The sequence below is a fragment of the Pteropus alecto genome, unplaced genomic scaffold, assembly GCF_000325575.1.
Source record: "Pteropus alecto unplaced genomic scaffold, ASM32557v1 scaffold239, whole genome shotgun sequence".
Classification (NCBI taxonomy): Eukaryota; Metazoa; Chordata; class Mammalia; order Chiroptera; family Pteropodidae; genus Pteropus; species Pteropus alecto.
Genome location: NW_006494613.1, coordinates 5,392,951 through 5,406,431, shown reverse-complemented (window position 1 = coordinate 5,406,431; position 13,481 = coordinate 5,392,951). Strand labels below are relative to the sequence as shown.

The window sequence follows — 13,481 nt, the reverse complement described above, 5'->3', positions numbered from 1 at the left end:
TAGTTAAATGAGATATTATTTTAAATAAAATATATTCATTCTCAATTATTGTACTGAATATAAAAATAAATTAAACTAAGAATAATGTCAGAAGTTTTAGGCATTATCTATTATTTCAGTGGACTGGTTATCACAAACTTCACATAGAAATGTCGAGTAGATTCTCTGAAAAAAAATAATTTTATGTTATTCTCTCTCTACCTTTATCATTTTCTGGGTGTTTTATTTTGAATGTTAATAAACTAATAAACTTGATCATCAATATTCCTTGAAAACACAATTTTCCTACAAAAGCTAAATGGCAGAATCATCCATTTATTTTTACTTTGATCTTACCTGTATCTTTTAAACTTTTAAATAAGTTCATGCCTAAAATTTTTGTTATATATAATTAAATTGGAAAAACTAAAAAAGTGCTTACAATATTTATCATCTCAAACTATTTTCTCTTATAATTTTGAAAATAGTGCAAAAAGAAATGTTCCATTTAGTATGGTTTATGACCATCACTTACATTTTAACACTTACATACTGCACGAGTAATAGATGTTCTGAAAATTCTAACAAGAGCTCAGACCTCAATATTTTACTGTAAAAATATATTTACATGTTCAGATTGGTATAATTCTTAAACTATTATGTACAATTGATTTACATAATTTTGTCTCTTTGAGACTTCATTCCAAAGTTATTGTTTTTGGTTACCTTTTTTCAGTCCTTTCAATACAGTATAAATGGTAGTTAGCATTCAAATATAGTTCTATGATTGTATTAATGGTAAATAAAATAATAAAATATATCCATTCTAAGACTTGATATTCAATCTCTTCAGGCATTCTTTGAAATTTAACTCACACTTATTCTTTCTTCCTTGTCATCAACTCGAATTTTGTCTTTTTTCCAGTAGATTGTGGGTTCTGGGTGTCCTCGGGGAGGCTGGCACTCCAAGATTGCAGGCTCTCCAGCTGCCACTACTACATCTGTGGGATTTTGCCGGAAGTCATCTCGTAACACTGAAGAAAAACAATTGTAGTAACAGAAAATTCAGTGAGAGCCACTTTAGCTTTTTTTTTGCAAAAGGTAACTCAAGTCTTACTTACTTTATTCTAATAAAAATCATCAGGATATTTATGAAGAACATAGCCATGCCAATTTGAAGTACTCTAGAGCCAACCTAAATGCTCATCAACAGAGAAATGTCTGACTATATGATCATGCACCTTCACTATAAAATTTAATTTTATAAAATGAGATAAGTCTAAGGAAAATAAGGTGAGAAATTTTCATGATATAGCTTTGAGATTGAATACAAACTCAAGATACAAAACTTATGTAGTAACATTTCTATTAAAATAGATCGTATTTTCTATGTAAGAACCACACATACATACATGTATATAAATACGTTAAAATAAATTGTCAAATTATACTTAAGACGCTGAAACAAGTCACGTGCACATGGCCTGTGAGCATTAGTGCGTGTCAGTCTGAGAGGGGCCGTAGGGCGAGGACTCTTTGAGAAAGCCCTTTCTCATGACATGAATATGGACAAGATCCACACTGTTTTCATTACACTTGAGAAAACAGACTCATTGTTCACCCTCGCAATGCACTAGCACCCACACACACAGGACTACGTTTTCATTCTCTGTGCATCTCCACCTGCCGAGCGACATCTGGGCAGCGTGACATTCAGAGCAGACATGTCCCTTATAGCAGTTTTGCCAGTCTGAATCTCCCCTCCTTTCATTAGGAGAACAGCAGGTTGGACCTCCGTTGTAACCTCCGAAAATCTGGCATGCCTGGCTCTCCAAATGTCACCTATCTATCTGTGTCTATCTGTGTGCACTTTTATTCCGCTGGCAGGATGAAAAGCCTGGAGAAATAACTTAGCTCTATCAGGGTATGGCATGCTGGGTTTAAGAGCAAATAAGAGTTATGTCTATTTTACGGTAAACATTCAAAAAAGTAGTTGAGATCAGCTAATATACCATATACTTTAACTGCCTCTGCTTTTCCTAACTTCCTTGACTTTTTCTACTCTGATATTCCAAAACTGACAAGTTTGTTTTCTAATTGTACCTAGGGGTAAAACAAATAACACACACAAATGTATGTGTATGTGTATATGTATATGTATATGTGTATATATACTTATTCACACATGCATATACATATATATTTATATATAAATTGGTCAAGATTTTGAAATAACAATTAAGCAGCTGTGCTAGCCTGTTACGTAAATCAACTGGGACAAATGTGGATTAGGTCAAACCAACTGCCTTCAGTGTCCTGTAATGAGACCCACTTCAACACTCTGCTTCTTCGTTGGGCCAAGTCTGTATGTTAATTGCCATTCTCCAAATAAAAAATCTTCTGTCCTGAAAATAGTTCCAGAAAGACAACTAAGTGACTTTTAGGGCTTGTCTTTTCTTGTCTTTTGCAAAACCTCCTTTAATGGGGTTTTCCATCTTAATGAAGTTATGGTCCTTTACGAGATTAGAGAACCTTGTTTCCTGTTGAAGAAGCAGTAAGAAAGAATTCAGCACAAATTGCTCACTCTCAGTTTATCAACTGATTAATTTACTACTTTTGCTGCTACAGAAATGTGTTTCATTTTAGCATGAGAATTGCACATTTTTTGGTTCTCTTGCCTAACTGGCAGGAAAGATGTGATTTATATGCATAAGGATTTGCTTCGGAATGAGCTGAGAGAAGTGTGCATTTAAATGTGATATTCAGGCATGATGATGAGAAAGGGTTAACATCGTAGTTTCCTCTTTCAGGTAAATCCTCCTGGGAGAGCAAGCTGGTGACTCATTTATATTCTAAATACGGAACAGCTGCCTATTTATGCAATGCTAAGAAGTGCAAAAATATGGTAACAGAGTGGTGAGCACCCCTACAATATCCGGTCCTGGCAACAAATGGTATTTTGGCAGGCCCTCAATCTGTTCCAAAATGACACATCTGGCCAGTCGAAGGACCTTCTCCAGAACTGGTCTCCTAACGAATGACATGCTAAAAAGCTTCTGCTCAAATGGTACTTAGGGCCATTGCAAATCATTGAGAAACACAGTGCTACATCAATTTGTAACCAGCCAGATTTGACATGGAGGACAAAAAAAAAAATATCTTAACAAACTAGGGACTGCTACTCTTAAATAATATAACATGTGTTTATGGCCCTCACAAAAAAAAAAAAAAAAAAAAAGTAAAAAAAAAGACTCCATTTTGCAAATGAAGCCAAGAAATCTAACAGCAACTGTAATTTTTGGCTTTCAGACTATTCACCCAGAGAGTAGAGTGAAATAATAGGATAATTGGTACTGTACCCTCTTCAACTTATAAAATGCTTTTTGGTGTTTGTACAGTATTAATTCATTTTTTGCTTAGTGATACCATTTATTTTACTCTAAATCTTTGGGGTAAGAAAATGTGTATTTTTGTCTTCTCTCTCAAATAAAACATTCAAGAGAAAAACATCTTTTTCACCAGGTTCTAGCACAGCAAACAGAGATCTTACAGTTAGGAAAAAGTAGTCATTTTTACTCGTATCAAATTGTTAAGGAGGACATATATGTTCTGATATTTATATATTTCTGAGTTTTGCATATCCAGAAGACTAAGGTAACTCATATCTGGGTTCCTGACTCATAGACAGTGAGAGAATAAATATTTGTTGTTTTAAGCCACACAATTTTGTGGTAATTAAACACTGCTATAAGTAACAAAAATAGTTCCCTAAATAAGCTTTACATTTAGTTGTGCGTTTACAGCTTTCTTACAATCCCACATTCTTTCACTCACCAAGTCCTCTCTCTTCTGTTCTAAATTAATCGTTCTCAAGAATTACTTATTTTAACTCAGAAAATAAAGCAAGGGAAATCATTACTCAGACATATCCACCTTAGTTTATTAAAATAAATTATCAATAATAGTAAGATGAGACTGCATAATTAATAGGCTTCTGAAAGACCCACTTCTGAATTACAAGATACACATGCTTCCAAGTAGTTATTTGAAATGTAAAAACATTATCGATGAAAGTATTCATATACATCATTGGATAAAGAAAATCATCTGCAGCGAACTAAATTAATTATGAGGAAAGTAATCTAAAAAGAAATTGTAATTAAAAGCATGACTAGCAGCAGTTGAAATCTATAGCAACTCAAAGGAACATTGAACATAAGGCTTCCTTGTCAATAAGATCTCTCTATATGTGCACATGAGCTGTCAGAGCTGTGTGACACAAGGCTTCTAGTAGAAAACTGACCACTAGTCCTGAGTGATGCTTATATGGTGCGCATTTTTGTTTATGAATACAAAATTTGAGTAAATCTTGATACTTAGAAGGACACTTAGAAACCTTTAGTCATGCATGTAGATAATATCTAAAATTACAGGATGGTTTTCAGTAACACTTTTTTAACCTGCTTTTTTGGATCATTTAGCAGGTGCACACAATGATACTTTTTTCCCTCTAAATCATTCAATTATGTACATTTTCTTTTTCTGTTAAAACAATGGTGAATCTGGCACTATGATTAACAATTATTTTATTTTATTTTATTTTTTAAATGCCAGTTTATTTATTTGTTTCATATTATATATACATATTTTTTTTAACATTTTTAACACTCCTCTCCCCGCTCCCTTCTGGTAACCACTAGTCCATTGTCCATGTCCATGAGTCTCTGTTTGTTTGTCCTGTTCATTTGTTGCTTTTAGGTTTATATCTCACATATGTGATAATCATGTGATTTCAACCTTTTCTGTCTGGCTTATTTCACCTAGTATGATTATTTCAAGGTCTATCCATGTTGTTGCAAATGGCAGTATTTTATCTCTTCTTATGGTTGAGTAATACACAATGCCACTTTTCATCTCCCTGTTTTCAAAGTAACTGTCATACAATAATAGCTAATATTTAATGACTACACATTATGTGCAAGACCAGGACTTACGGATATGCAAAACGTCATTTGAAATGACCTATTGCAGTTGGTAAGTACAGAGTCTGAACCTTGTGTGGCCAGCTCTAGACTGTACATACGGTCATTATGCTATATTAATTCATAATATCATCTGCTTCCTTTTATCTTATCCCCACTCTCCTAGTTCAGGATATCCTTATCTCTTTGTTGAATTACTGTAAGAGTATCCTATGAGAACTTTTTCTCGGATTTCTCTTTTTAACTCTACATTGTAGTTATGAGTTTGCTGAAATGCAAATATGATCATGTCAATTCCTTTTTCAAAATTTTTAAAAGGCTCTTAAGATAAAATTTTATTCTTACTGATTTTGAATGTTGTTTAGAATTAGGCTCCTGCTTATATTTCCAGGTTCATTGTGGATATTTTTGCAGCTCTCCTGCCCTAGAAATGCAGAAGAACTTCTAATTATCAATGTACATTAGCATATAATGGTCTTTCTGCTTGAAAATTGCTGCCAGGTACCCCTTTGTTCCCTTTACTTTTTCCTATTCCTTCTTTCAAACACATACTGTTCTCTTTGGTGTCAGCTTCAAACTCACTCATCTGAAGAGTTTTTCTTTCTGTACTTACACTGGACTCAGTAACCTTCTGAAGGGCTCCCATCTTGAAGGGCATCAGAAGAGTTCATCAAGTGTTCTTGATGGATTGATTGAACTGATGAACTCCTCTTCAAGAGGTATGTTGCACTTTTTTCTTATTACATAAAATAAACCACAATGTTCTAATTTGATTTTAAAATGTCGTTTATAAAGAAAAATTCAGTTTGGTTAGATTTAAAAGACAGTGTACTTGACTTGCTTATCTACAGACTCATATATCTCTAAAATAAAAGCCAGGCAGTTCAAGAAGTTCAGAAATCAATTACTCAGGGAAACAACAGATTTATGTACAACCAATAAAACTGTTAACACAAATTATAGTATATCATAGTAAATATTACAATGAACTAGAATAAAAGTGATAGACATTCCCTAGAACTGGTACACATTATTTCCCTAACCCTGTCACCACCAGTACCACCACCAGTTATCACCATGGGGAATAATCAGATGTCATCCCAACCACCCTGAAGCTCAGGTCTTCTATTCCACTTCTGAGGGAAGCACACTATCTCTTCCTGATACACTAAATGGCTGTTGTTGGCAGCCATGCTGTGACCCCAGGGGGAGCTCCAGCTTCAGGATAAAACTGAGGCTATGCACACTAGAAAAAAAAAAAAAAATCTGAATTCTTGATGACATAACTGGACAAACTAATCTTGAAGACTGTGCAAAATGTGGACTTTCTAGTAGGTGATCTAAATAAGCTTTCTTTCATATTTTAGCCAGTTTAAATTGAGTCTTCCCTTTCATCTAAAAGCTCCCCATTGAAAAGCTATAATAATTCTATATTTTTTTTCTGAAGTTTCAGTGACTGACAGACCAAAAGAATCTAAAAAGGAATCATCATTCACAATGAATTACTTTATTATATTTGGTAAAATCAAACAAAATATGGTCAGAATGGGCAAGCCAGACACCAGCTAAACAGACAATAAAATTTGATATTTAGGAAACAAGTTGTAAGTGGTTTCTTCTGCACAGAAGGGGAATGGAAAAGCAATAACTCAGTGGGGAGACATCCTGCTACCGCTGTGCAAGCTGACACTCTGGCACCTCTGCAGCATACTGACAATTCCAAAACAAGAAGCTCTTACTCCCCAGCTCCACTAAGATGCCCTGTGCAAGCAAAGCCACTCAGCAAATGATTCAGATAAAACAGTGGTTTGAATTGGAGCATGTTGAATAAACAAGGATGACCTGTGACTTGCTCATTTTCAAGTCATAGCATTTTGTGAAGCCTGGTATTCTGCAGGGAATGAAACACACAAGCATACAATTCATGCAAGAGGAATGGCAGGCTCCAAATCTTAGCCAAGTCTTTATTCTTGAATCCTTTTTTTACCCCCATTCTGTCCTCACGCACAATATAATCTGAAGTCCTGCTAACAGTGCCAAGTCTTCCTTAATGTTTTCCATTAAAGTTTAAAACTTGCTGAAGGATTCTTAGAAATCACATGGAAACATTGTGCTCTCTGTAATTTGTATCCATAACCTCTGTAATGCATATGTTCTCTTTGGGGACCAAGTATTGAGATCATTCATAAACTCTTGGATCATATGTGGCACTGCAAACTGGTGACATCTGACCACGGCAGACTCCAGGCCTGTCTCTGGCAATCATGTCCTTTGGTTTGAGTTAAAGAGCCAGCATTTGGCATACCTTCAACACTTGGAAGTCCTATTTTTGGCAAAGCCTAGAATCGGGTATTTCACAGGGATCAGCATACCCCATCCATTAGCTTAGGAGGACGTTGGGGATTGAAGCTAATTAATGTTTAATCAGTTCCTCCTTTTTTTCTTTCTTAAAGTGCCATTGTCCACAAAAGTGATCATGTGGGATTGATGTCCCCAGAATCACAGAGAGCCCAAAGGAATGAGGGCAACTTAGAGACTATGGCCAAGTATAGTATGTGAGGAGGAGGATGGTGTCTGGAACTGCAGGTACCAGCCTCAACATGCTTAAAGCAATGCATTCTTCTGCAGAAAACGTCCTCTTCTCTACAGCCCCCAAATGTTCTGCTCTACTCCTCAAAAGACCTTGCAGCACCTGCCAGTTTAGGTCTAATTTCAGTCTTGGTCGCAGAGAAGCCTATAACTCTGGATATTAGAAGAAATAATACATTGAATTTAAAATTCAGAACTACATAGACCAGAGCTTTAAAAAAAAAAAAAAGCATTAAAGAGTGTTTCTCAAGATGTTAACAAGGGGAAATAGCAATTATTTCAAGCTTGTAATCCTACCCCCTACTTTCTTTAGATCTGGGTTTGGGTATAAACAAACAAACAAATGAATAACCACAACATCTTCATAAAATTTACATTTACAGGATGATTACAAATAACCATCTGTTTGCTTCTAGCTTTTCAACATGGTTCATGTCCCATGAGCCTCAAATTTTTAGCCAATGCAGTTAGGCTGTGAGATATCATCAGAAAGGCTTGTTACAGGTGCTTTGAGACAGGTGCTTTGAGACAGGCCTTTTGCCCACTTCATTCTCCTACATTCCTCCTTTTTTTATCCCTTCTCATATAGCCCTAGTATTACACAAAAGAAAACAAAAATTTAAGAGGATAAAATAACATTTATACATGTTAAAAAATTAGTTCAAAATATTTAGTCATATATTTAAGGACACAATTAAATTTAAAATATACTTAAGTATAGGTTTAAACTCAAACTTCAGAAGTCATTGCTGTCTTATAGCTACATCTGTCAATTTAAATACAGAATAAAGAGTGCTATCAAATAAATATTACTGAGTTGCTTTATTCTGGGTCCTAATAGATCACCAGTCTCCTCTTGCCTTGTTAGTCCTCATCTGAAGGAATTAGATTTACAGCATTCTAACGCTGCAAAGTTCACAGAGGTACAATCTTGGCAGCATCTTCCTGTCATTCCACCCTCTCCTAGTACCAACGGGGTTACTGCTCCGATATTTCTCTCCCATGCTGTATTCTGATGGGAATGATCAACATGAATTACAATGCCGAGTAACTGCCAGATGTCATGAGTTATAAACTCAATAGTCTAAGGATTATTACACATTAGGGCACCCTACAGTGCAAGTGTGTCCTGGAATTTATGTGTTATTTATTACCTATTGGCAGGGTCTCAAAGTAATCTCACCCCTGCTGATGAAATGATGGTTGGAAGGAGAAGAAGGTCAAGGTCAACCTTCCTTGTCAAGAATGCCTGTTACTTCGAAACTACTGTTGCCTTATCTCTTTCTCTTCTCTTCTCTGAAACTTAACAAATCTCTGAATAATGGAGATATATATATTACAATGCATCTATAGGCTTTCAATTTAATTCTGCTGATTTCACAATTTCTATCATTTAACCTATTTTAACCACATTTCATAACCATAATCACTGGAGGTTTGATTTAAGAGGATAACTGTGAATCACACCATATCTATTAACTTAAAAATGACCACTTTGAGAGTACACTTTTTCTTTTCCTCTTTTACACAGGAACATAGATTGAAGCCTAACTACATGAAAGGTTTTTGAATTTTTAATACAACATTGAGAACACTTTTTAAAAATCATGTCCCACAGGCCTGTGGACTCCTCAGTCTTTCCCATCGAATATTAAGATTTGAATATGTCCACACTATAAAATATGGGCATTACTCTAAGCTGTCATGAATTTTCTTGACATGAATATAATTTGACATCCTATATTCTTTGAAAAGTGTTCTATTTGATTAGCACATGAAAAGAAGTTTGAAATGTTTCCTAATCCAGAATATAGCATATTTATTTTTAAATTGGCTGATTTGATCGTCTCTCTACTCTATCCCAAAAACCCAGTAACCTTCTTTTCTTTTGCTACCAAATGAATTCTGAATGCTGCAGTTAATATTCGGCAATCTCATTACACATCTACCATAAATCTTCAAAAGCATCAGCATGTTTTGACAGCCAAGCAGGAGAAGAGGAAGCAAGGAGCATATCCAAGCATTTTTTGTGAATGCAAATGTGCAAAACATCGCATTTAAATTATTTCAGAAAAATATTATACCGTTGACAACTGAAAAACAATGTGCTTGACAACTTTTGTTTACCTATGAGACAAGCACAATTTCTTTTATTTCTGATGCTAAATCCGCACTCCCCCACTCCACCAATCCAACCTTGCTATATACTCTATGAAAACAAAACGATACCAGAGAACAAATAATAAATATCTTTTTTAGGTGTAAGAAATATCGAGTTCTCATCATGAAAATTTATCATAGGTTTGTTTTCCCCAAAAGTGTTTAAATATTTAAAAATCCACATGCACTTTAATCAAACCTCCATATTTTATATGAAACTAGAAAGAAGTCATCTTAAGCATGGAGGTTTAAAAGATCCTCTCTTCCTCTAATATACCCTTGAGTCAACCTGGGCCATCCATAGGGTATATTCTCAATGAGAAGGGGCTAACTAAATCAAATTGCCTTCTGAGTCTCTAGCTACACTTTTATTTTTTTGGCTTCACTATTATTCTTAGGGCAAGGGCTCAATATACTTTCACTTCCAAAATAGTCAGAAACAAACAAACAAAAATTAACAGAGTCACTTCCTTTCTGTTTAGAGAAGCATAAACTTCATATACAGAGATAACTACCTAGCCGCATATATTTATTTTAGCTTCTCTACTTGGGAGAGTACCGAGACTTGACAAGTAAGATTTATCAGAAAGTCTATCAAATGTTCATTATTTTGTCCTAATCAATGCTATCTGTGATACCAGATTATTAAAATTCATAAATTAGTATCATCTCTAATGTTGACCATTTTAATCAACTACTTCACTCTGAACTTCCCCCAAACTTTCTACGAATCGTAAAATTATAATTTTTTTTCTTGGTACTATCAATGAACAGACAAACTATAACTGTTCTGAATGTAGGGCAAAATGTCTAAAATGTGGGCAAAAAAAGAAAAAAAATTAATGTTAGCAAATGGGACAATTTAAAAAAAATAGATCTCGAATAATCAGATATTACACGTATTTATCCAATGATGTCTAAAGCACATGCTTAATAATGCCTTCGGCATGCCTCCCCCTCCCCCCACCCCCGCCACCAACACACACCATTACTTAAAAGGAAGGCCTTGATTCAGTGAGCTTCTATGTGAAATGGTTTCAATATATCCCTGGGGATGTTGCCAGTTCGTAAGAGTTCTGGATATGTAGCTTGGACTAAAAAACTTCTAATTTATCTTATAATATCCCAAGTAGCTTGGGGAAAATTTTATTCATTTCTTCTAAAATCCCAAATCTTCAACCTTTACTATAAATTGGATGACCATATATTTCATCTTCCGTATCAAACACATTGGAAACCAAAAGGAAGCACCCTTCAGATTTATGTCAGGTCAGTTCTAGGACACCCAGGCGGAATGTTCACCTATCTCCTTCTTTAACTCTATGTGGTCTCTCCTCTAAAAATCTTTACTGCTTCATCTTTGTCCCCTCAATCATGGTGCTTAACCCACATTGGCCTTTCCTCAGGTCCTGGAACATAGCAAGCTGTTTTCTACCTTAAAGCCTTCACACAGTTTGTTTTCTATTTCTGAAACACACTCTAGTCTCTCTCCACCAGTTGCTCAGTTCTTTTCATGGGATCTGGAACTTTCATTTAATAAATGTTTGTGGATTTATTACTGTTTGGCAGGAAGACAATAAGGTATTGTAGTTAAAATAATGGACTTAGTCTGAGGCCTGAGTTTGAGCCTCAGCTCTGCCATTTCGTTAATAAGATGACTGTATACAAGTCTCTGAGACATTTTGAGATTTAGCTTCTTCATCTGTAAAAGAAGGACAATAAAGCTTATGTCTCTAGATTGTTATAAAGAATAAACAAAGTGATCTTCATAAAGCACAGTGTGAAGTAAAGAAACTCTTCTTAAAGAGAATCATTACTGTGGTTAGGAATACTAGTAAATAAGAAGGATCTTACAATTCTATTTTTGCATCTGATTTTAAATGAGTTTAATGGTTGTCAACTTTTAATTCTTCTGACTGTCAAATAGTTAATAACCTTCAAGAACCCTATCTTGGGGTGGCTCCATAGTGTAATGATTAGCACATCTGCTTTACATGCAGAAGGTCCTGGGTTCATGCTCCAGGTGGAGCCACGAACCTAATCAATGCTATCTGTGATATCAGATAGCATACCCTGGGTGTGCCAGGCCTCAAGGGCGCCAGGCCTTGGGTGAGCCAGGCTCCTGATGTGCTGCCATGAGTGCATGGAGCCTTCAGAAATCCAGTTCTAAAAAAAAAAAGGAGACAGCAACAGCCGTAGGTCAGGGGTGGAAGTGAGGGAGGGGGATTTCAAAATGTAGGGGCAGGAAAAAACCCTATCTTGTGTGTAAAATGTTTCTTACTTTAAAGTCTTGAGGGTCAGACATTCAAATACTACACAATTGCTATTCGATGGCGGTAATTACTATAAATTAGTACTATAGGTATTGGAGTTTATATCTAATTGTATTATCATAAAGAGAAATATATTTAGATGTTATTATTTATGTTATAAAGTATTAACAGGACAATAAAATGTTATTGGTCATTGGTTCCTCCCAACTGAAAAGTTTACTCATTTTTACCCAGTTCATTTTTAGAAGGTCATTTTAACACGACATTTAATTTTGCTTTGTTTAATTGATACCAAATGAATTGGATATTTTTCACTTTTCAATCAGTTCTACTTGTAACTACTTTTTGGAGGGTAACATACGAGTTTTTTTTAGTGATTCATTTCTTCCTTACTTTTTCTTCATATTTTGTTGGTGTAAGTAACTATATAACACACTTAGGAGTAAAAGATATTTCAAGCAGAAATCTTGCCCTCAGGATGCTAAAGAGATTTGGGGAAGTTACCCTATATAACTCAAAAGCTACAATCTGAAAGAAAAAGAGCATGTATTGCTCAGACACTTGCATTGAGTGGAACATCGAAAATGCATTAAGGTACAAAACAGGGAAGTGTTTTCAATAAAGAAGACTTTTTAGAGGAGTCATTTTAAAGAGCTGGGTTTGGAATATATATTGTATACTTTAATTAATTACCAAAAGAAAAGAAGCATGCTGAAATGTGCTTTCATGTACATCAAACAATTTCTGGAGGAACACACAAGAGACTAATAATAACAAATGTCTTTGCAGAGAAGAACAAAACAGGGGAGTGAGGGAGAGGAAGACTTCACCATATCCACTTTATACTTTCTGATTTTTGAAACATGTAAATGTATTAATTATATATATATATGTGTGTGTATATATATATATATACACACACATATATATATATATATATATAACAATGTATGAATAAAAAGAATATTGACTAAGAGTGCTGCCAGATTATACATACTGTTCCAACTAGATTCAACTAGAGTTGTGAATAGGGTATAGAAACCTGTTTTCTCACAAAAGTCACTCAGTGACACAAACTGCAAGATTATAGAAGAATGTTGCTTTGGGATGTAAAGGTGAACAACACATCTGTAGGATGGTGATAAGCCTGATCTTAGAGATCTAAATCTATAACTTGGTTAATTAGTTATTTTCTAAGATCAAATAAAAATTCATAAAACTTTAATGTTGAGAAGTTCTTTTCATTTAAGATAAAATGAAGGCTTACTATGAGCTAGATACAAAAGGTATAAAGGTCAGTAAGGTGACAACCTTTTGATCTGGCGAGGCCTTGAGACCTCTTCAGAACCTGGACGGGACTGCATAAACAGCAAAGAGGTTATGTGGCAGAGCAAGTAGTGGTGGCTGTGTTCTAGTTGAGAGAGGCTTCAACCATCACATACATTTACTGTCAACACATAGTCCATAGAGCCAAAATATCACTTATTTTTTTAAAACG

At 34.9% G+C, this 13,481-nt stretch overlaps 1 protein-coding gene across 4 annotated transcripts in view; it reads right to left on the bottom strand.

Annotated features, from left to right (window-relative positions):
• ROBO2 (roundabout guidance receptor 2) overlaps positions 1 to 13,481 on the bottom strand; it is a 552,049-nt gene that overhangs the window by 165,654 nt on the left and 372,914 nt on the right. For all 4 annotated transcript variants that reach the window (XM_015600164.2, XM_015600165.2, XM_025042507.1 and 1 more), the window contains exon 3: positions 856 to 1,013. In XM_015600164.2, the coding sequence (XP_015455650.1) occupies positions 856 to 1,013 (158 nt within the window). The remainder of the gene's footprint in view (positions 1 to 855; positions 1,014 to 13,481) is intronic.